Source organism: Bos taurus, chromosome 22 (assembly GCF_002263795.3).
Source record: "Bos taurus isolate L1 Dominette 01449 registration number 42190680 breed Hereford chromosome 22, ARS-UCD2.0, whole genome shotgun sequence".
Classification (NCBI taxonomy): domain Eukaryota; kingdom Metazoa; phylum Chordata; class Mammalia; order Artiodactyla; family Bovidae; genus Bos; species Bos taurus.
Window position 1 is genome coordinate 49,766,019 of NC_037349.1, and position 23,160 is coordinate 49,789,178.

Genomic DNA, 23,160 nt, shown 5'->3' on the forward strand with positions numbered 1-23,160 from the left:
CCTAAGAAGTCACAACAGTACTGATTCTGGGAAAGGAAACTTCTGCCTTCATGTGGCTCCCCTGCATTATTCGCAGGACAGATCTGGAGAAATGAGAGCCACATCAGAAAACCCATTAACACTCATTTAGTGTCATCTTCCCAGTCTTGAAGGGTTTTCCCCAGAGGCAGGCTCAGGGTCAAGGATCCAAACACGGGAACTTCCCTGATGGTCCAGTGGCTAAGACTCCACACTCCCAATGTAGGGAGCCAGGGTTCTAGCCCTTGTCAGGGAACTAGATCCCACATGTGCAACTAAAGATCCGGCATGCTGTAACAAAGAGCTGATGCAGCCAAATAAACAAATAGATAATAAATATTAATAAAAAGATCCAAACACAAATAGTTTATTTTGGAGGTGACGTCAAGAAGCACCGATAGGGTATTGGGAGACAGTTCTTCCTGGTTGTCTCCCTTTTCTGTACATTTGTTCACAGAGGCACTGACTGCCCTTGTTCCAAACAATACTTTCAAGGGTGATTATTCCAGTGAATAGCCTTAGAAGATAGAGATAATGTCTCCTTCCAGGGAAAAAGGCAGATTTATTTATTGTCTAGTATAATAAAGATAGTATCTGCCTCTGGGGCAAAGGTTAGGCAGGTTGGCTTACAGTCTGTTATAAAAGATTTGGGTTCCCTGATCTCAGGGTTTTTCTGCTGTCAACATACTGCATGTGCAGGCATCATCTGGCCCTTATAGGGTCAAGCTGCAGGCACTGGGTTCAGGAAAGTGGTTCAAGAAAATGCTGATCCTCTGTCTACTGTTACTGTGGGAAATAAACTAACCTTTGTTTCTCAAGCAGGAGTATCTTCCAAGCTGTATCATCTACCAGCATCCTCGGAATATGGCAGCTTTGGAGCTGGGTAAAATCATAGTCTTCCTGGTTCCTGATGGAGAGGAGAGGGGACGTGAGACAGGGAAGGAAAGGAAGCCAGAGCAGGTGTGTAAATGAGTGTGTTCCCTCTGTGGGCAACTGAAGTCAGTCCCCGGTTGACAGGTGGTGTAGAACACTCCTTGGGGTTGTCCCACCTGAGGGGGTGAGGAAGCTAGGATGTGTACACCAATTCCCACCCTTCATGGGCTTAGGGCTGCTCCTGTGAGTGAGCTCCCTGGCCATTCCACCTCCTAAGCTGGCCTGTGCTGTAGGGAAAGCCTCAAGCTGAGCACTGCAAGTGCTCAGTGGGAACCTGAGCAGTGGGGGACATGCTCCACGAGAGCAGGGCCTTATCTGAATACCGCCCATGCCCAGGGCCTGGCACGGTGCCCAGCAGACAGTAATCGAACACACACCACACGCAGCAAGGATAAGGACCTGTTTACTTGCCTCTGTCTTCCACTTGGCCATCAACTCCTGATGAGGTGTCTCTGTCCATCTTTCCTTCATACTCCAGCACCAAGGGTAGGTCCGACAATCAATCTTAGGCTCCCAGTCATGGTTGGAGAGGAGTGAGGGGACAGCTGGCATGATGGGGTTCAGAGCCTCATGGGCCAAAGATGGCCAACCCCCTGCCCACCTCCTGAGACCAAATGGAGAGAAAGAGCTTTGGAAAGGAGCAGACAGCTCTGGCCAGAGTCGTTCAACGAAAGAGTGACACCCAACAAAAATCTGAGGGTTCTCCACTCTTTGTTTGAGCCCCACCCTCCACCCCATGAAACACAGGCCAAGCCCTCGGTGGAGGGGTAGTCAAGGTGTGGGGGAATAAACAACCCAGAATGGTAAACGTTGAGGGTTGAGGAACCAATCTCACCTCAAGTACAGTGCCCCAGGTCTGGGCTTTGAGCAAAGGGGCAGAGTTGGGGGCAAGTGGTGAGGCCCAGCAGAGTTGCTGTCTCTTCTCCCAGCTCAGTGACTGGCAAAGTCTGGAGGGCTAGACTGGCCTGGGTGTGGCTTCCACTGTCTCAGCCTCAAAGGACCCCTCACACCCAGCCTAGGGCTCTATGGGTTAATTTTATATTTAGGAGGTGGGTGAACAGTGGGTGGGAATGAGGGGGACAGAGGCCAAGAGAGGCTAGAGGTAGGGGAAGGTCACAGGGGGTCAAAGAAGGTAGAGGAGCATTTAAGCAGAATTTGGAAGTTTGGATCTTATTTGAGGAATCCGAGAGAGATAGAGACTGATTGAGAAAGAGAGGGAACTGCAGGCAGCTGGGTCACCCAGGCAAAGACGCAGTGCAGGGAAAGTTCCTGGGAATGGCGAGGTGCAGGAGGACCCTGTGGTTGGGCCCCAGGTGGTTTGCTGAAACAACCCAGAGTTTGATGCAGTGTGGTCATCAGGGGGTGCCAAGCCCCAAATGCCAGGCCAGAAAGGTCAAAGAGGTAGACAGGTGCCCAGGTCTGGCTTGTTCCCCTTCTAATCTCCCCCAACTTGCTGTGTGACCTTGGGCAAGTCAGGGACCCTTTCTGGGCTTCAGCTTTCTTTTCCACAAAATGGAGGCACAGTACTCAAACTCCCAGGGACTCTCGTGACTCAGTGACAGTACTTGGGCCTCCAAGACAGGGTGACATCTCTTCCCTAAGAACCTCAGTCACCCCTTCTCCCAGCTTGGAAGGTAGCCTCAGCCCTCAACAACCTGGGGCCTCTCACAGAGGCCACACACACAAGGTCCTGAGCTGGGTACCAGAGCCTGGAGCTCCGCAATGCAATGCAGGGCCTGCGTGGACATCTATGATCATGGGCATGGACACACGTGCCCCAGTCCTACACCTGTGCATTTGCACGTACCTATGGACACCTGCATAGCGTGTGCAGGTCTTTATGATGGGCATGTGTGATGTGGCCTGGCTCCCATGGCTCCCCACTGACCAGAGCAAGCCTAAGGACCCAGTCACTCATGAGGGGCCTGTGAGGAAGAGCCCACGTCCAAATCCACAAGTTCCTCAAGGACAGGGCCCCACCTGAATCACCCTGTCTGGCTTACAATTGGTGCTCAATGCTTGTAGGTGGACATCTGGCCTGGGGATCGCAGGGAGACACAGGATACTAAAGACCTCAGTCACCCCTTCTCCAAGCTTGGGAGGCAGCTTTAGGGCTCAGCAACTCAGGGCTCTGCACAGACACTTGCAGGAAAAGAGGACTTGTCCAGATGCTGTGTCCTCACGTGACCGTGAATTCCACCCCACCCGTATGGCCCCGAAGGAGGCAGAGGTGCTGGGTGCTTGGCTATGACTCAGCGGAAGGAAGAGAGGAAGGGGGGGTTGGTGGCGCTGAGGCCCTAGGGTTTTGCTTCTCATTTCTCTCTTTCTGAAGCACAACAAGTTCCCAGAACTGAAGGTTCAGAAACCCCAGGCTCTCAGGGGCACTGGGTTCCCCAGTCCTCCCACCTCTGGAGACACAACACAAAGCCCAGGGAAGCCCCTATTCCCTGTCCCCTGCATAGAGCCTTCTGCCCTGCTCAGAACCAAGACTGAGTCCCTGGAAGGCCCACAGAAACCAGGAGGAGTTGTGGACTCCTAAGACTTTTCAGAAGTATGTGGCCCAGAGTCACTTGCTGAGACAGATGCTGAGTAAGAGGCGGCACTGGAACCTCCAGGACAGGTGGGGGCGGAGCAGTCAGGGTGGGCTTCCTCACCAAGAACCTGAGCAAGGGCATCCTCAGAAGCCTGAATTCCTTCCTTCTCCTTCCCTTCCCTTCCTCCTTTCCTTTCCGTTCTCTCTCCCTCTCTTTCTTTCATTCATATTTTTAAGTACTGGAAAAAACCCAGTTTAAAAAATGACACACACACTCAGATGGGCACAACACCAAATTATGATAACTTAAGACTCCTTCCCCTGTGTCCAGAGTCCTGGGTCTGGGCTGAGCAGGACATAAGGCTTCTTCTGAGGTCCCTGAGAATAAGAGACTGCAAGGGGGCCTTCAGAAACACACTCCCATTTGTACCCACTTGTCTGTGCAAATCACTTGGTGGGGTCACTTGGTCCTTGGCCACCGAAATCAAATACTGCAAGAAACTGAAAGCTGAGGCTGACACAAGACTGCAGCTCCCACCCCATCCCCCCGTTTAAACGTCAGTGCTCATCACTGTTCACCATGATGGACTTAATGCCAAATGTTGAGAACGTGAACTAACAAAATCCATTTGTTTAAGACACTGCTTTTGTCTTTTAAAAAATACATAGTTGGGTTCCATGTAAAAGTTGGTTTGAAACTTCCACAGCTCTAGGGATCTGGGCAGGAGGGCTGGGTGGAATGACAAGAGAGGATTTCTGTGCCAGCAGAAAGTGGGGAGCCCTGAGCAGTTCTTGAGCTGTGCAATGACTCCAAGAAGGGTTTTAGGCACAACCACATCCATGCGTCTCCTCCCAGAACCTCTCAGGTCTGGGGACCTGAAATGCTCCCCTCTGGCCTGGTAGGCTTTACACCAAGTTATGCTGAGAGAGGACTCACTTTCCTCTCCCACCTGTCAGCTGGGAACCAGAGTCTGGGTGACTGTCAGTGTGTCCCCCCCCATCCCTCCCCCCGCCACATCCGGAGTACATCAGTCTCCTTTCAGCAGCAGCACTTTCACTGCCCTCCCCTCCCCCACGGGCTCCTCTGCAGCGGGGTGTGAAAGTTTGGCACCAGGGGCAGCTGGGAGGGGAGGAAGCTCACTCCCCATCTGGTGCTTTCTGTTTGACTCACCACTTTCTTCTTCGCCCTGGAACCCCATGTCGGCCCTGGGGGCACCCCAACTGGGTCCCAGGGCCCTGGGCTGCAGCTGGCCTCTGTGGCCTGCTCACTCCCCTTCCAGCTGGGTCAGAGAACTGGGTTCAAACCCCAGCATGGCCACTTCCTGCTTGTGTCACATTGCGCACGTTAAACCCGGGTCTCTTCACCTGTCTAGTGGGCTAAGGAAGGTGCACCTCATGTGCAGAGGATTTATGACAAAGTGTCTGTGGCACTTGGCACCGTTACACATGGAGAGGCCAGTTACTGTTGTTGACAGCACTCAGACCTGGGAGGGTGGTCTTCATGACTCCATTTAAAGGGCTGCTTTTAGACTATATCCCCACAGGGTCACATTTGGATCTCCAGATACCCTGTCCATTCTAGTCCCCAGTCCATGGTGGCTCCAGGGCCCCCATGTTCCACTCAGAGCCTTGGGCTCTACTGTGGTACTGGCTACTCCCCAACCTATATCCAGGTCCTCAGCAATGGTTATGAGTTGTTCTATTCCAGAAGGTCAACTACTCTAGCTCCTAGCAGCCTCTAGACCTTGGCTCAGTTGCTCCTCCAACCCCTCTTTCTGGCAGCCAGAGGATATCCTCAGTGCCTACCTGAACCTGTAACTCACCCTGAGACTCTTTACCTTAGGCTGTGGTTCCCAAAGTGCATTCAGAGCTCCTCCAAGGGCATCCACCATCATCACCACCTCGCCACTACACATTCCTGCCCATGTGCCTTCAGGCTCCCAGGCTTTTGCCCAGACTGTCCTCATTCCAGGCCTGCTCTACCCTGTCCTGGGCCCTACCCTCTTCAAGCCTGGTGTGATGACCATGGCATCAGGCCCAGGGTTATTCAGCCTGGAAGGGAATAACAGTTCGACCTGCATGTAAATAGGTTCCTTAGCCTTTCCCAGTTTTAGTTTTCCTCACCTGTAAAATGGGAGGGTTCACGGACTTTTTGCCTTATGGGATGTCTTGAGAATGAATGGGATAATCCCAGAAGCACTTGGTTCAGGGTATACCATTCAGTATCCATATTTTCCAGGCTCCTCTGAGGGGTGTCATCTCCCACGAGACTAGCACATTGCTGGGCTTGGGAGACTGAGGCCTGAACCTATGCTGCACACACCCCAGGAGAAGGGCCCAAGCCCTCTGAAGGCTTCCCTGGTGGTCCAGTGGTTAAGAAGTCACCTTGCAACACAAGAGACACAGGTTTAATCCCTGGTCTGGGAAGATCCCACATGCCACAGGGTAACTGAGCCCATGCACCACAACTACTGAGCCAGCACTCTTGAGTCTGTGCTCCACGACAAGAGAAGCTCAGCAACAAGACTGCGTACGGCAGCTACACCTGCTCACCACAACCAGAGAAAGCCTGTGTGCAGCAATGAAGATCCAGCACAGTCAATAAATAAATAAAAACTTAAAAAAAAAAAAAAGCCCTCTGGGAACAGCCCTGGTAACCCCTGCTCCTGCCCTATGGATCTACAGGCCTCGGTGGTGGACCTCTGCACTAAGCTTTACAGGGGGCAGCCCAGAACCTAGCTATGCTGACCTCAGTCTGACCATTCACATGGGCACTGGTGGTGACCTCCCCCTCCCTTCCAGTCCGGCAGTGTGACCTGACCTGTGACTACGTGCTGCTGAGCCTTGGTTTCCTCATCATGGATGTGATTAAAAACCCAGTCTGTGGGGTTGTGAGAATTACCACCACCAAGTGTAAAGCAGTTGCTCAGGACTCAATGCCCAGTAGGAGCCTCAGAAATGATGGCAAGAAGATGGAAGAACAGGGGGAAGACCTGGGGGCTGCCCAGATACTTCGCCCAGCTGCAAAGTCCAAAGGAAAGAAGGCCCAGGCAGCTCTAGCTCAGAGTTCCCTCTGCTCACCCACATAGCCTGGCCTCATACTGACTCCCAGGAATGGCAGACAGAACTACTCCTGGAAATCAAGGCGGGTTGGGGGTCTGCAGGGGATGAAGGGCTGGAAGCTGGGAGGCAGAGAACAGCCTTGGGTTTGAGTCCCAGCCCTGGCCTACTGAGCCTCAATGCTCTCATTTGTACACAGGGATCTTTGTGGGTGCCTCAAGCCCCCATAATCTGTTCCTTGGCCTCAGAAGGCTGGGAGTCTGACCCCGCCATTCCCCTAGAATGCAGGCCCCAGGAGAGGGCTACAGACCCAGCATACCAGGGGCAATATGGTGACATTCCCTACTCTGAGAGTCAGTGTCTCCGACACAGACTTTGGCCCCTGGAAGGAGCCACCACAAGGCCCGCCTTCCATTGGGCAGAGCTGCTCTGAGCCGCTTCCCTATCTCTCCTCAGTCAAGGCCAGGCCCAGGGCCCCAGCAAGGCTGAAGGAGGCTCCCTGGTCTTTCCTACTCTGTGAACTGTTAAATTGGCCTTTCCCCACTGTTTCCCTGGAGGATGACTGAGGGAAGTGTCCTGGAAGGGGAGTGGTCCCAGAATCTGAAGCTCTTCCCTAGCAGTTTTCTCGTTATGAGGCCAAAGATGCTAAAGGTTCTCTGGGTGGTGGTGATGGATAACCAGTCCCTTCAGAGAGGGGTGCAAAGGGGAACACTGCTCTCCTCACAACCACCAGCAGGGCTTCCCATGGGCCCCGGCCTGTGCACACACTCACAGCTGCAGGTGGACTAATGTGTCGAAGGTTCGGGTTAGCCCCTTCACTTCAGGGTATCATGAGGCTGAGAACCCTAAGTGTTAAGTGAAAGTCACTCAGTCATGTCCGACTCTTTGCAACCCCATGGACTGTATATTCTCCAGGCCAGAATACTGGAGTGGGTAGCCTTTCCCTTCTCCAGGGGATCTTCTCAACCCAGGGATTGAACCCAGGCCTCCCGCATTGAGATCCCTAGGAATGACCCAATTCTATCCCAGCCACACAGCCTGGCTCAGGCTGGTAGCAGGAGCTGGACCCTGCTTAGGGGCTGAAAGGAGTCGGACCTCCACGGCTTCCATGGAGGGATCAGCCTGGAGTCAAGGGCTGTTGTGCTCAATTCACAGACACAGTACTTGCTCACCTTGCACTCTGCTCATTCTCACATACTCCTGGGTGCTGGGCTGGCCATGTGACTTTGTGGCAGTCGGGACCGGGCCTGGATCCAGTCTCTGAGGTCCTCTGGAGACTGGAGACGGGCTATGGAGGCCGCTTTGCTCTCTCCCAATCCCAGTCCCATTCCCCAGCACGCCTGATCCCAGGCTGGCCTCTCTCAGCCCCACCCTGGGCAGCTTCCAGTCCTCTCACTCCAGCAGAGGGCCAGCTCGAGGGAGCCCAAGCAGCTCAGGTCTCCTGGGTATAAGGGTTCCCTCCCCCTTCCCCAGCCACCTCACTGCTCAGAGGAAGTGTTCAACGCAATCTATCACACACCTCAAATTCGTTCCACGTCTGCCTATTTCCAAATTCTAATTCCAGAGCCACTTGCACTTTTAGGTATTAAAGCAGCAGTGGTAAAGAATTCGTCTGCAACACGGGAGACATAGGAGACAAGGGCTGGATCCCTGGTCCGGAAAATCTCCTGAAGGAGGAAATGGCAACCCACTTACAGTATTCTTGCCTGGAGTATCCCACGGACAGAGGAGCCTGGAGGGCTACAATCCATGGAGTCGCAAAGAATCAGACATGACTGAGCGACTGAGCACTCACTCACTCATTGACTCACCAAAATCTGTTAACAATTTCCTGTTACCGCCACAACAAATGACCATGAGTTTAGTGGTTTTAAACAACACAAATGTATCATATCTTAGGTTCTGGAAGTCAGATATCCAAAATCAGTGTCACTAGCCCCAAATCAAGGCGTTGGCAAGACGGCAGGCATTCTTTCTTGAGATCCTAGGGGAGAATCCATCCACTCGCTTTCTGCAGCATCTCGAGCTGTCTGCACCCCACGGCTCATGGGCCACTCCCCAGCAACGGCATCACTTTGACCTCTGCTGCCATCATCACATCTCCTTTTCTCTGACACTTGTGATTATACTGAGTCCATCTGAATAGTCCAAAATCATCTTTCCACTTCAAGACCCTTAACTTAATCAAATCTGCAAAGTTCCTTTTGCCATGTAGGGCAATGTATCCCCAGGTTTAGGGGACGAAGCCGCGGGCATCTTTGGGGCCATTATCCTGCCTACCACAGGAAGGGGAGGACTGCTTTGCCAGCCCCAATCCCCACCCATGATGGCCTGTCCTAGGACAGAGGAATCCTGGAGGGTGGAGACCAGGCTGCTGTTCTGGCCAACACTGGCTGGGGGCTGCTGGGGCCCAGAGCTCCAGGAAACCTGGTGCCTGCCCCCGCTGCCGACAAGGACAGCCTGTACTCAGCGTGGCTGCTGTGCAGAGATCAGGTGTACTTGAGCCCTCAAACTGGCTATGGCTCAACTCAAACAGCTGCCAGGCCTGGGTGGGAGGCCAGGCCCTCCCTACTGTGACCAGAATACCCGAGAGCTACTGTCGGCTGTGATGTGAGCCACATGGGAAATTCCAGCTACATTTAGGCAAATGCACACACTGTTGGATTACTGGACATCTGTTGGGCTTAGAATACACCAGACCCACATGGGACCCCAGAGAGAAGAGACAGGAAGGCTCCCAAATGCATGGGCAGAATGTCATTGTTACTGGAAGAAGTGGCCTAGGGGCTGGTGGCGAGAACACAGAGGTCAGGGTGGGTGTTCCGGAGGAGACGGCATTTGTGCTGGAGCTTGAAGGAGAGGATTATCTGGACTGGCAGGGGTGGGCAAGGGCATTTCTGATGAACGTACAGCCGGGGCAAAAGGAAGGAGGGGTGTTTGGGGAACGGAGAGTTACACAGGGAAGCTGGAGTCTAGGGCAGTGGAAAAAAGAATCCAGAGGTGGACAGGGAGGGACATGCTGCCGGCACAGGCTACAGTTCCCAAACTCAGTCAGCAGTGGAACTCTGTTTCAACGGAAGCCTACTCAGAGCACCGATGAGGGTTTGGTAGGGCTCCCCAAGACCTTCCCATAGCCATCCTCCCCCAGCCCTTCAGATCTGGACTCGGCCAGACACAGACACCACTCAGGTCATGGGGAGCCAGCCAAGGGTTTTGGGCAGGGATTGGGAGCAGTTAACGGCCCAGGGTTCAGGTAGGGGTTGGGAGAGCAGAAAGGATACATATCAGTAAAGATGGGCCCCACGAAGAGAGTCATGGGCAGCTGGGAAAAGCAGCCAACCTGAGGCAAAGTCTTGGTTTCCTCCACTGTCAGAGGAGATGGAACTGTTTTCCCAGAATACAACCATCAGGGACTCCTACACCCTCTGCCCATGCTTGTGGCTCCAGCTGAAGGAGACTGGGTGGACAACAAGCAGATCCCTTAAGACCTCAGGGGCTTGCAGAGCCTGGACTCCCCCATTAGCACCACATCCTCCCGCTACCGTCTCCAGGGCTCCGTGACACAGGCTGAAGGAGGCGGCTCCTCTCTGACTCTGGCCCCAGGAAAGAGGGAGGAGACGGGGCAGGAGAGAGTGGCCTTCCCTGGGCTGGAGCCACTGGCTTCTCTGGCGTGGACCCTAGGGCACTCAGGCCCTGGTGAGGAGGGCGAGGAGAGACTGAGGGGAGATCTGGCTGCCAGGCCACCAGCCTCTTGGTGGCTCCATCTCCAGAGGGCAGAGAGAAGTCAAGAGCCCAAGACTGAAATCCCTGCCCTCCCTCCTTTCCAGACTGCCATGTCTTTTGCCTATTTCATGTTGGTGCCAAGCACAAGACACACACACGCAGGTACATGGCCCTCTTTATGTCTACCCTCCCAGGAAGGCAACGAAAGCACTCACAGTGCCCCGTGAAAGGTACAACCCATGGTCTCTTCAAAATCATATCAAGATAAAGCACTTGGTTCCATTTCTTAGACTTGGAAGCTAAGGCTGAGAGAGGGGAAGTCACTTATCCCCTCACACCCTAGTGACAGGCAGTTGCCAGGTTCTGCACCCAGGCTGGTGTGGCTTCAACACTGGACCTCAACGCCCAAGTTTCAATCAAGCCAGTGGCTGAAGGCTTGAGGACCGAGGTTCACTTGACACAAACTTCTTTCCCAGGGTTCTCAGGCCTCATGGGAGGAAACTCTCCCCAAGGGTGCCTCCTGCTTCAGTGACCCCAATTGCTCCTACACTCTCACTCTGCATCATTCTGTCCTCTTGGGAAGCCATGTCCACATGCTTGCCAAGGCCTTTCCTCGGTAACGGGCCTGATGCCAGAAGGGTAGGACCATCAGGGAAGCCGGGGTTGTGGGATAAGAAGGCAACAGACTGCTAGGTCAGGGCAGCTACCCTGAGATGTTGTGAAGACAGCTAGAGCCAAAGGACAGGGGTAGGAGGAGAGGAAGGGCAATACTGGTGAGGTAGGCAGAGGTCTGGGAGCACATGGGGGCTCTGAAAGCCTACCTCACCCTTCCAGGCTCCTTCTGGAGCAGTCTTAAGGGGGAGTCTCTGGCTCCTCCTCAAAGGAAGCCACGGGCACCTCGAGGTCCACCCAGCTTAGGCTGGGTAAGGAGCAGGACAGAGTGCTGCTGGGAACTGCAGTGTGGCCTCTGTGAAGGCAAATACCATGACCAGCGAGGGAGTCGCTCAGGCCAGGTGTGACTCCAGCAAACAGACTCCCCGCAAGGCAGGGACCTAACTTCCCATTGCCACTTGGCCTCCTCGCATCACAGGAACTCAGGCGGGCCATGTCTTCCCTTGGGAGTGGGCCCTCCAATACCAGATGCATAATTCACCCGGCTGAGAGCAAAATACGGCTGCCACCCTGCGGTGGCCTTGGAACCAGAAGAGCCAGTTTCTCACAGGGAAGGTCCCATTGCAAGACACAGCCCTGGAACCCAGCCTCCTGGCTCCATCAGAGGATGCTGTCTACCAGATCACACTGCCTCTGGCCACCACATCACCAGGTCAGGCCCTTGAAATGACTGGGCTGGGCGGATGGGAGGGGGAGTTCAACAGAATGAGCGAGCCTAGCCTGCCATGTTCCCCGAGACCTCCCCTGATGCAGGCTAACACCAGCACCTGCCAGCCTAGAGGTTTCCTGTCACTGCTGACAGAAGGGCTGGGACTTTAGGCCTCTTGGAAACCACACGTCTGCAGACCAGAGCTAGGGTGCAGGTCTCACTCTGGCTCAGCTTCTCACTCTTCCCAGCTACAACCAGGGATGGAGAGGTTTTCAGAAACCCCAAAGCTGAGTTGGAAGGGATGTTTTACCTAGAAACTATGGGAATAAAAAGCAAACATGAGCCCTGTGCACCCCTCACTGGCTCAAGCCTTCAATTAAGTAAATGTGGAAATGTGACCCTAGAACTGCACAGCAAGGCCCCTTGGCCATGCCCCCTCCAGGAAGCAGGCGCCATCCCCAAGCTCAAGCTCAGATGAAGTTCCTGTGCTCTGAGCCCAGGCCCAGTCGGGAGGGTGTGGGGGGACTGTTAAGTGTACCCGAGCCACTGAACAGCTAAGCCAGCCCTCAGAAGGGAGCCACTCAGTGCCAAGCACCCCAGCTTCAAGGCCAGAAGGAGCAACCACGTGCCTGTCTCTACACTGCCGCCCACAAACCCACCAGCTGGGGCCTGCCAGCCAGACCTGCTCAGGCAGAAGGATGCTCTCACCCCCAGCAGAGCCTAGGGGCAAAGCATCAGGGGACCCACACATCCCAATAACAAAACATTAGGCCATCACTTGCTGGTTTCTTGCCACTTTATTGGCCGTATCTTCCAACATCCCCAGAGCAATTCCCCTAAAGACACAGCAACCTGCCTTGGCCACACTGACACGATGGGGCCAGACTGGGAACCTGGGGTCTGCTCAGCTCCTGAGTTGCACTGTGGGTCTTTGTGCACCCTTGCCCTTTGCTGCCCCAGGAAGGACACTCCCACCCTTGCTCCTATTCCCCAGTCTCCTAGAAATCATGGAGCATGGAGAATCACAGAGCCATGGGAAATGCCACAAGCATCTGGGGTTCTGGACAGCACCATCTATCTCCCTCCAAGTAGCATTCCTGGTAGAAATGTCAGCCAGGCACTCTGGCAGGTTGGCGCCCTGGCCAGGCATCCACAGGGGAAACACACTGTGGCCCAGACCTCCTGATATGTAGGAACCGCGGCCTAGAGATACAGGGACAAGCGGCCAGTTACTACCTGGGCCCTGGGGAATGAGCAGGGAGTGGGAAGCGCATACCTGCTCCACGGCCAGGGCTGTGAAGGACCAGCATGGCTGGTCCGTGGGGCTGGGGACAGGGCTGAGTCTCACCTCCCACGGAAGTCCCTGCGCACAGCCACAAGATTGAGGGGCAGGTCAGGCTGGCTCTGAAGCCAGCTGCCAACGAGCTCTGGGTGTCGTGGGTCCACTTCCAAGAAGATGCTTCTACGCGAGAGAGAAATGGGTCAGCTCAGTTGGGCAAGGCTGGAGCTGCACTTCTGGGTTGCCCGAGCTGGGAGGGATGACGGCCAAAGCAGGCCCAGTACACATTGCGGGGGAGACGGCTGCAGAGGTCAGACCCAGAAGACACCCCCTCCATACCCAGAGTCCTTCAGGAGCTGAGGAGCCAGGGCCAGGATGTGGGTAATGATGTCCATGCCCTCCTCACCACCATCCAGGGCTACTGGGTCTTCATATCTGAAGAGGAAAACAGTGGAAGGTGAGGGCCTGGGATGAGGTATATAGAAAGTATGGGGAAGCTGAACAGGCTTCCATAGAGAGCTCTGTGGAACTTATATTCTGGGGTCAAAGTCTGAGATCCCAGAGAGAGCTCCCCAAATGGTGGCAGCTCCAATGCCCCCCTCCACCAGCACCCCCCAAATGGAGCAGTGCTGGGCATGCTCAGCAAATCCCACTGACTGACTGTATTCAGGGCATGAGGGTCTTCCCACAATGATGTTCCTATTCTTGGCCTGGGGAAGCCAAGAGCTGGCACTAATCACTCCTAAAAATCAGGGAGTGGGAAGCCAGCCAGCACCCTAACACACATTACCATGGCCTCCTCCAGAGGCTCCTGGGCGACCCCTGGTTCTCAGCTCATTTGAGAGCAGGATGGCTCAGTGAAAAGCCTGGAGTAGGCTCATAGTCCCAGTTTTCCAGCTAAGCCCCCAAACAATCTTGGACAAGTCACCTTCCGTCTCTAGGCCTCGGTCTTCTGGAAAATGGTGCACCTGTCCGAGCACTTTCCAAGTATCGTATACTGTTGTCTGTGATCTTAGTCATCACCGAGTCCACCCCCTGGCCCAACAAAGCTCCACCAGTCCCCTTTCAGAGGCAGGAAACCAAGGCTCAGAGAGGTTCAGTGGTCTTAAGTGGGAAGGCAGGTGCTGAAGCCAAGTAGGTCTGTGGGTTCCAGAGTGAGGCTCTCTTTCAACACTCCTGCTCCTTTCAGTCCCCCAGCCTCTGCATTCCCTCCCAGAGTGGTCCTCCAGGGCAGACCCACTCCACTAGTCCTCAGGCCTGGCCTCCCTGGTCTACCCCACACCTGAGGATCTCAGGAGCCAGGTTCTCCATGTCCCGGTGGAAGACGTAGGGAGGGTTGCTGACGACCAGGTCCACAGGGCCCCAGGGTAGAAGGTGTGCCCAGCTCTCCACTGTGGTCAAAGGGAACACACGGCAGAGAATGGAAGGTGAAAGGTGGAAGATCCACGCACTGTGACCCTTGGGTAATCCCTCTCCCCAAGTCACATATCTTGGGTTTACCCCAAGTCACGTATCTCGGCACTATCTCTGGACCTGATAAACTAGACTTGCAGATTAGGATCCTAGGACCCCGGCCGGCAGCCTGGGTGGGAGTATATATGCTCTGACATGGCCTGGAGTGTCCCTGACTTCTCTCTTTCCTGTTAAAAATCTCCCCAATAAGCAACACTGTTTAAGTGCCATTTTCAGGCAGCCATCTCTGACTACCTGGCCAAGCAAGAGCCTCTGTTCTCTGCAGCCCCACTCGTCTTGCCACACTCTGCCTCAAAACCAACACAGAGTATATGGAGGGCAAGCCTGGCCTGTGCCAGTTGATTTCTAGTGGCTCTGTTTACTGGCCCCATCCTGTACCAGGTGTCACACTCCATGGAGACAGTACATGAAGCTCAAGGATCCTATGGGGATGTGACGGAATCTGAAATGGAGCCAGAACTCCCAGGACACGCTGTATGGGCCAGGCAGACACTCAAGTATTTTGGTCCCCAGGATTTCTCTAGAGCTTCTGCTTATCTCTTGACAATAGCAAGCCCTAATTAAACTCATTCACCATGGAGGATACGAAAGGTAAAAAAGATCTTCTGGCTGGTTCCTTCATGGGTCAGGTCAGCCCAGGAGGCAAAGGGGACTCGCCTGTCCTCAGCAAGGGTTGGTCTGAGATTGTGTGTGTGGGTGAGTGAATGAAGGTCGGAGAAACCCTCCCTCCATCTCTGTAGAGTGCCTCATTCAGCCAGCAGCACCTGGACCCAGGATCTCCACCCAGGGAAGAGGACTGGGAAAGGTACCTAAGGTCACATCGAAGGGAACGATCTGAATCCTGTCCTGCAACCGAAGCCTGGAGAGACAGGAAGGGAGAGGTGAGCACGGTGGGTGGGAACAGACTCCTACCCCTGGCTACAAAGTCTTGGGAGATTAAACCCTTCTTGGACCAGCAAGAAACCTGGTTGTCCACTGTCTATTTGTAACCCTGTGGGACCTACACCAGGCCACCTCCACTACCTCCTCCTTCTTGGGCATGAAGGTCAGTGGGTTTGATACCTAGACAGGGGTTGAAATCAGGCCCTAAAATCTGACTCCCCCACCTTGACCCTCTGCCCTCAAGCCCACCTACCTCTGAGCATTCTCATGGGTCAGGCAGATGGCGGCTTCTCCCTTATCCACAGCAGTGACTCGGCTCTGCCCCAAGAACAAGGGTACATGGGAGGCAGGATGTTCAGAGACCAGGCTTGGGGACCAGGGCCCTCCTCCAACTCTCTACTAGAATAGGAAGGGGATGCTCAATAGCTTTTCCCTCTCTGTGGCCAAAGTCTGGCCAGATGGAAGGGCATGGGACTTAGAGGCTGTGACCATGTGGGCTGGGGCAGGTGTCTTCTTCCTACTTCCCGTTATTTTCCCCTAAGTGCTCTGACAGAGAGAGGCGGGGGGAGGATCAGCAGCAAGGGCAGCGAGTGCCAGTCAGTCTACCCATGCACAGAGGGCTCACCTGGGGAAGCCTGCTCAGCAGGCTGAGGGAGATGGCTCCTGATCCACAGCCCACCTCCAAGATGAGGGGGCCGCCTTCAGCTCCCACCACACGGGGTCCTTGGGTCACTTCCTCCAGCACCCATTCAACCAGCTCCTGCAAGGCAGACAGATCTCAGAGCTGGTGCTGATCTGCCCCTGTGTGAATGGAGGAGGGGGATGACCAAAGCCAGACTGAACTTCATGTCAGCTGGGGCTATGGGCAGGTCACTGTTTGTCTATGTCTCTGTTTCCCTGTCTGTAAATGTGAGCATAGCTAAGGATAACACACCTCACTGAGGACAAATGGAGATTCAACAGAAGCATATTTATGAAGCACTGATCCCATGCATGGTACATGGTAGGTGTTCAGTCAGCCCCAGCTAATCCCTTTAGAGATAGCCTCTTGTTTTGTGCTTATACCAAAGTTAAGAATCATACTTGATGGTCCCTGGCCACCCACTCTGTGCCTGGCCCTGCTTCTAGAACGTTCCCTGTATTAATCTGTTAATTAAACCCTACTGAGGAAAGTGAGGCCCAGGGATCAAGGTCTCACCAGGAGGCTGGCCTACAGCTCATGGTGGCCAAGGGGCCAATGTGTCCCCAGCTTCCTCACAGCTTCCCCAGAGAGGCCCCAAGGTCAAAGGGACAGGGAATTCCCTCCAGGAGGGGCTGTGGGCGGGGGGGGGGGGGGGTGATACAGCCTTACCTGAGCCCCGTATCTGAAGGGGGCTGTGGCATACACAGGGCATAGGATAAGTGGGCATGGCAGAGTAGGAGGTACCTAACTACACTGTACCTGCCTTGGTGGCGGGGCAACATCTTCAGACACTGTCACTTTAGAAACTACAGTTTCAAGTCTCACTCACCTATCTGCCACCTGCAGATTGTGCATGGGAGCCAATATAGCATGAAGGTGAGGGTGACGGGCCACTGCTGCCCATTGGCCCAAATGTTTCCAAACAGCAGTAGAGTGGGCGCTCAGGGAGCCAGGTGTGGAGCAGGGGAAGGGCAGTACGGTCCCTTCTCAAAGGGACCTGCCCTCTGGAAGAAGGCTGGAGAGGGCCCCCTGGGGGCTGAGGACTCCTGGGGTTCCAGGCAGGGTTGGCTCAGGGAATGAGGAAAGGGGTCAGGAACTGGGTATTTCCCTCATATGAAAGACAGCCACTTCCTCTAGGCTCTCTCCCATGACTTTCTTCACCATGGGCCTAGGTCTAGGGTGGGGTGTGCTTCTCCCGCCAGACTGAACGCTCCATGATGCAAAGCCCAGGGGTTATCCCACCAGTGTGTCCCACACAGGCAGAGCTTGGCCCACAAAGAGACCTCTTGGCTACTCCCCAAGGGCTGGGCAAGCTCTCAGTGGCTGCAGGAAGTTACCCTCCAAGTCTCAGACTCCCCTGTCCGTCCAAGTCTCAATGTCAACAGTTATGCCCAACAGAGCAGCAGGCTCCAGATCACTCAGACCCATTTTCCATTTAAGTTCTTCAGTGGTGAGTCCCCAGAAGTATTTCATCCTCCCAGGCACCCCAACCCAGGAGCAAAGCTCACCTGTCACCAGGGTAGCAAGTACAAGGCAGGTAGAACTTGGCCAGTGGGCCCAACTTTTCCGATTCCAAGCCCCTTCTGCACCAAACTGCTACCAAAAGGTGAGACAGCCCATCTCCAGCCAGAAAGGGCTTCCCCTTACTTGTTCCCACCATCCCCGTACCAGGCACCACTGGGGAACTGGAGTGCTGGCAGCAAGCTGGGTCCACAGCACTGGGGCCAGCACAAAGCCAGCAGTCTAGGGCTGTGGCCGGGAGCCTGCGGTCTCAGTGGTGAGACCAAGTACTAAGCAGCCAGTCGGACAGATGAAACTTGTCAGGAGTGTGAACTTCTCTTGGTTTCCGTAGACTTACCCTGGCTGGAGAATGACCCCTTAGTCAACCACACTGGCCAGCCACCTCACAGAGACACCCCGACCTCAGAAACACACACCACATGTGTGAATGGCTACCCTGGGCAAGGCATGAATCTGAGAGACTGGGCCACCAGTGCCCTCCGCCTCTCTCACACTCCAAACCATGGAGGGATCATTTTGGCTGTAGGACCACCTGAGGCACAGTGGGTAGGGGTGGAGATCACTCTTAACAGGTCCAGAAACTTTCTTCCTCATCTAGAAAAGTGCCTCTTCATCTGAGAGTTGGTGGCTCCTTGGAAGAACTGAAAATCGAGCTGGTCGCAGGCGCAGGGCACCTTTTCCAGGTGAACAAGGGAAGAATCCAAGAACACAGAAGGATGGGAGCAGAGGGGAACGTGGGAAGGAGGCAAAGAGCATGCGGCTGTTGGCTCTGCCTGGAGCCACTGCCTCCACAGGACTCCAAAGCCCTGAAGAGGTTGGCCCAAGGTCTCAGCAGGACCTGGGTGCCAGGAACACCCACACTGGCATTACGTTCTTGATGGGGCGCCCCAGGAAGGGGGCATTGCCTCCTGTAAGCTAATCACAGACAGGGCATTGAGCCTCCCACATCCCACCAAGCTGGGCAAGAACAGTTCACGCTTCCAGCCTTGGGTTTCCTACTGTACATACCACCAGGCTGGGGACTGCAGCACCTTCCCACCCCCAGGGAAAACCCAACTGGTCAGGCCACATGCCGCCTACGACTCTGCATTTCAGAATTCTGCAGCCATCATCAGAAACCACCCTTCAATGGATGGAGAGAACACAAGCAGCACGGCCCCTCCCGCGCACTCATTCTCCCCACTCCCCGCCACAGGCCACGTCCTCTCAAGTTCTTGGTAAGGCACCCCCGATGCGGCTTTACACTGGGGCAACCTGGCAAGTTCTGAGAAATGTGTGCACAGTGAGGCAAGGACCTGGCCTCCCCACCGCAGCCTCCCTCCTCTCCCCCGCCTCCCCCACCCTTGACAGCAGAGCTGCTCTCCTGGCCCAGATCCACCCAGGAAAGGCAGGGGGCGGTGGGAGGGGTGGGGGGGTGCATACGGGAACCAGAAGTCCACACCCAACACTCAGAACCCTGAAACATGCAGTTGGTGCCAGGTCAGCTCTAAAGGGACTCAAAGGTCATCATGGTAGCTTCCTTCCAATGCCCTGACCTTGGGCAGCTGGGGATGGTAAGTGACCTCCTGGCCAGATGTTGCACGCTTGGAGGAGTGACAGATTGGCCCCCTCAAAGCCTGCAGGTAGCAGGCCCATCCTGCTCTGGCTCTGCACCCATCCCAGCTCATCCAGTCCCAGATGGGGCAGCCCCTGTGAGGGAAGGGGCCCTGACCCAGGAGACAGGATGTCCAAGTGCTGCCTCATGCCCCCTGTCCAGGCAGCCCTGTGACCTCAGCAAGGTCTCAGACTCCCTATTGTCCCTACCCTGACACTGGGCGGTAAGGTGAGGACCTGGCCTCCCAGCCACATGATGTAGAGGGCGGTGGGGTCAGAGGGTTTCTCGGCTCGGGGGGAAGCTAGGAAAGTGAGAAGGGGCTCTGGGTCCCTGGCTGGAGCAGGTGGATGAGGTCTGATCTTCCCCAGAAATGGGTGTGCCTTTTCTCAGAACCTGGTGCCCTCTGACTTGCCTATCAGCCCCCACTGTCCTACCCTGCCACTTGTTCTGCTCTCTCTGGCTCCCAGCTCTGCCACCTACAAGGTCAGGGGAAGCCCAAGACCCTAGAAAGCATTTCTCCCAGGATTAAGGTGCCTCACCTACAGAAAGCATGTTGGGACCACACATTCCTCAGTCCTAGTAAACTGAGAAACACAAGCAGTGATCTGACTAGAAAGTGGATGGAAAAGGTAAAAGGATTCGAACAATTCCCTGGTCTGGAACCCCAACCCTCTCATTATCTGGGTCCAGAGGGGGTGAGCGGTAAGCTCCCCGAGGTCACAAAGCTGCCCCAGGCTTCTAGGTGTTCAGCGGGAGCCCTCTCCACTTCGCCCTGCCTCCTGAGGAAGAGGAGGCCCTTGTTTCCCACGGGTTCGGTTGGCTATGGGCCCATGGGACAGCTCCTAGGGAAATGACGGGAATAGGCTGACTACTTGGAGGGCAGCACTAGTTGGGCCATCATGAGCCACTGACAGCCAAAGGCTAGGACAGTGGCCTGGGAAATGATGGCAATCAAGGAGGCCAGCAAGAGACCTCTTTCCTTTTGACCCCACCGATCCAGCCAGCCAGGAAGGGTGCTGTCTCTAAAAGATAGCAATAATGGGGCCCCAGCGCCCCCTGGTGGAAGTCTGGGACAAGACAGGCACCCTGAACTCCTTCATCCCATCCTGTCTAGTCCAGCGGGCACACCTACCTCCGTTTCTGGCCTAGGGATGAAAACTGGGGGTGCCATCTTCAGATTGAGACCCTGAAAGTCCCATTCACCAAGGATGTACTGCACAGGCATCCTGCAGAGGGGGAAGAAGGTGATCATCAGTGCCAGCAAATGGACTAACAGGGCCATGTCTCGGTGGGGACACCACTGTGGCCAAATGTGTCGGGTACGGTCACACCTCCTGTACCCTGGAACTCCTAACCAAGCCCATCTTCTTTCTATTTACTACCACGACCCCTCTCTCATCACTCTCATCCCAATACTTTCTGAGTCCTTGGACACTTTCTTCCTCCTTGACCGTGAACTTGGTGGGGCTGGAGGAAGCTGGACCCTGCTCCCCACTCAGAGCCCTCAGGTTTGGTCCATGGCACTCACCTTTGCAATCGGTAGCTACTCAGCTCCTGGATACACTGTAGCTGCCAAGGGGTTAGGGGTTGGGTCCGCAGTGCTGGCCTCAGGCTCTGAAACTGACCCATAGAGAACATGAGTAGCTGGCTCCCCTGACCCAGGTTTCTTTCACTGATGATGCTTGTGGGTCCAACACTGGCCACCCTGGTCATCCCTGAAGCCCTAGTGCCCGGCACACACTGTAATCGTTTCTTGGATGGATGACTTAAGTATTTGCCTAAGACATTCCTTCAGAAAAATCCCATCATTCTCAGCTCAGCACTCTCAGTGGAGTGGAAAATGCTGGATGTCCCTTCCCCAGGGCCTCCCTCCCCCCACTTCCTGCCCTCCTGACAACACTGCACTTAACTGTTTTGGCTCCAAGGACATGAGCCACGATGTACTCACTGGATTCCCGGGCCTCAGGGATGCCCTTCTCCTCAAAGACCACTGTCCAGTGGCTGACCACTTCGGTGGCACTCAACCCAGCCGGAGGCTGATGGGGTTGCCATGAGCTGAAGGCGCACCCCCAAATGCCTTTCCTCCACCCTAGGCCAGAGAGGAGGGCCCTCAGCATTCTGCCCTGATGCTCCACGTCTCAGGGAAGGGATCCCTTGAGTATTTCCCCGAGGTGCCCAAGTCTTTCTTGTGATGTCAGCTGCTGAGGATGGTGACTGGCCTCAGCTGGAAGGAGATGGAGCGGTCACAGGCTTTGGGTCCTCAGCATGGCTGGTCCTCAGACGCGGCTGCCCTGGAATAGGGAAGAAGAATCAGGACAGCAGCTGAGCCTCGCGGGACTCCCTCTTCTCTGACCTGTTGCCTGTGAGAGGGCATACTTTGCTGTTCCCTCTGACTCCATTTTATACCCTCACCCACCTATTTGAGTTTTCTTGCCTTGGTCAGTGACATTTTCTTCAGGTCTTTGGCTCAAGTGATCTGAATCCATGGTTCAGTCCCTGATAAAAAATGGGCTGGCAGGCTTGGGGCTGGAGAGATCTATTTGACCCAGAGAATGTGACCTTGGAAAAGTCATTATTTCTGAGCTTTAGTTTCCTCCTCCATACAAGAGAGGAAAGAAAGAACACAAACTCCCTGGTAAGCAGTGCCTCAATCAATGAATATCGAGGGCCTGGGAGGCATCTCAGCACACAGAGGGAGTCAATGTTACATGCTCTTAACTAGTATTACTAGGGGAGAAGACTGCTTTTGCTTGGGAGTTTTGCTTTCGACATTTAGCATGTACTGTCATTGATTTGTGGGCTTCCCAGGACTGAGCGACTTCACTTTCACTTTTCACTTTCATGCACTGGAGAAGGAAATGGCAACCCACTCCAGTGTTCTTGCCTGGAGAATCCCAGGGATGGGGGAGCCTGGTGGGCTGCCGTCTATGGGGTCGCACAGAGTGGGACACGACTGAAGCGACTCAGCAGCAGCAGCAGCAGCAGCAGGTGGAGCTAGTGGTAAAGAACCTGCCTGCCAATGTTGGAGATGTAAGAGGCACAGGTTGGATCCCTGGGTTGGGAAGACCCCCTGGAGGAGCACATGGCAACCCACTCCAGTATTCTTGCCTGGAGAATCCCATGAACAGAGGATCCTGGCAGATAACAGTCCACAGGGTCACAAAGAGTTGGACACAAAGCGACTTAGCACACATACACATCATTGATTTGTATGCTGAAAATGATCCCTCCACCCAATTTAACCCATGGTCCTAAACACCAGCATAAAATGCCAACTAAAAATCTGACAATTTGTTGGACTTCCCTGGTGGTCCAGTGGTTGGGAATCCGCCAGCCAGTGCAGGGGACACAGGTTCAATCCCTGGTCAGGGAAGATCTCTCATGCCATGGGCCAGCTAAGCCAATGAACCCCAACTACTGAAAACCGCACGCCCTGGAGCCTGTGCTCTGCAACAAAAGAAGCCACCACGATGAATAGCTCCCCGCCACCACTGCATCAAGAGAAAGCCTGAGTACAGCAAGGAAGACCCAAGACCCAGAGCAAACAAAAATACACAAATAACTTTTAGATGACAATTTTTGTTAACTTTATGTTAAAATTATCACAAACACATTTAGCTAAAGATTTCAAATCAGTGGCTTCCTTTCCTCTTACAAAGACCTGGTTTCAAACTAGCCTTTATTAAACAACTGTTAGGTGCCGCTCTTCAGACAAGCAGGGAGGAAAAGAAGACTGCGGGACGGGAAGCAACCTGCCCAAAGCTACCCAGCTAGTAACCGTTCCAGGCAAGACACAAATCCTTCGGACTCCTGAGGCAGCTCTGACTACCAGAGTGCTGCCCAAGGAGTAGGGGAAGCCTAAAGCCAGGCGCAGCTTCTTCCCTCTCAGTTCTCACGGAAAGACTGCCTCTAACCAAGCCTGTTTCTCCATCTCTACAACAGGGACACAGCCTTTCTGAGGAAGGCTACCAGAACTCTGAAGAACTCGAGGTCTCGAGGGTGTTGCTCATACCTTTCTAACAGGCTACTCCACTCTCCGCCATCCTGAAGAAACTGCCGCGGGTTCGGCTCCCGGATGTGCATAACCCGGATGTGAGCGCCCCCCAAGAGGCTCTGCTTCCGGGGTTGGTTCACGTGAGAA

The 23,160-nt window shown here is 54.5% G+C and overlaps 1 protein-coding gene across 8 annotated transcripts; it reads right to left on the bottom strand.

Moving 5' to 3' along the window:
* Positions 1–369: 369 nt before the first annotated feature.
* Positions 370–23,088, bottom strand: HEMK1 (HemK methyltransferase family member 1). 8 transcript variants are annotated; one of them, XM_059879641.1, is made up of 12 exons: positions 23,032–23,077; positions 20,930–21,310; positions 20,548–20,639; positions 20,152–20,245; positions 15,848–15,982; positions 15,476–15,540; positions 15,150–15,199; positions 14,150–14,258; positions 13,207–13,302; positions 12,937–13,047; positions 1,363–1,555; positions 370–925 (listed from the first exon to the last, which is right to left on the bottom strand). In XM_059879641.1, the coding sequence occupies exons 2-12, from the start codon at positions 21,134–21,136 to the stop codon at positions 908–910; spliced, it is 1,170 nt and encodes a 389-aa protein (XP_059735624.1). In that variant the 5' UTR covers positions 21,137–21,310; positions 23,032–23,077; the 3' UTR covers positions 370–907.
* Between the last annotated feature and the right edge of the window lie 72 nt (positions 23,089–23,160).

Coding starts and splice junctions, on each gene's coding strand:
- HEMK1 (XM_059879639.1), bottom strand. CDS start 21,136: ATGCTGAGGGCCCTCCTCTCTGGCCTAGGGTGGAGGAAAGGCATTTGG. Junction 15,541..15,847: donor TGCTGAGCAGGCTTCCCCAG/GTGAGCCCTCTG, acceptor TTCTTGGGGCAG/AGCCGAGTCACTGCTGTGGA. Junction 13,051..13,206: donor CAGCTCCTGAAGGACTCTGG/GTATGGAGGGGG, acceptor TCTCTCGCGTAG/AAGCATCTTCTTGGAAGTGG.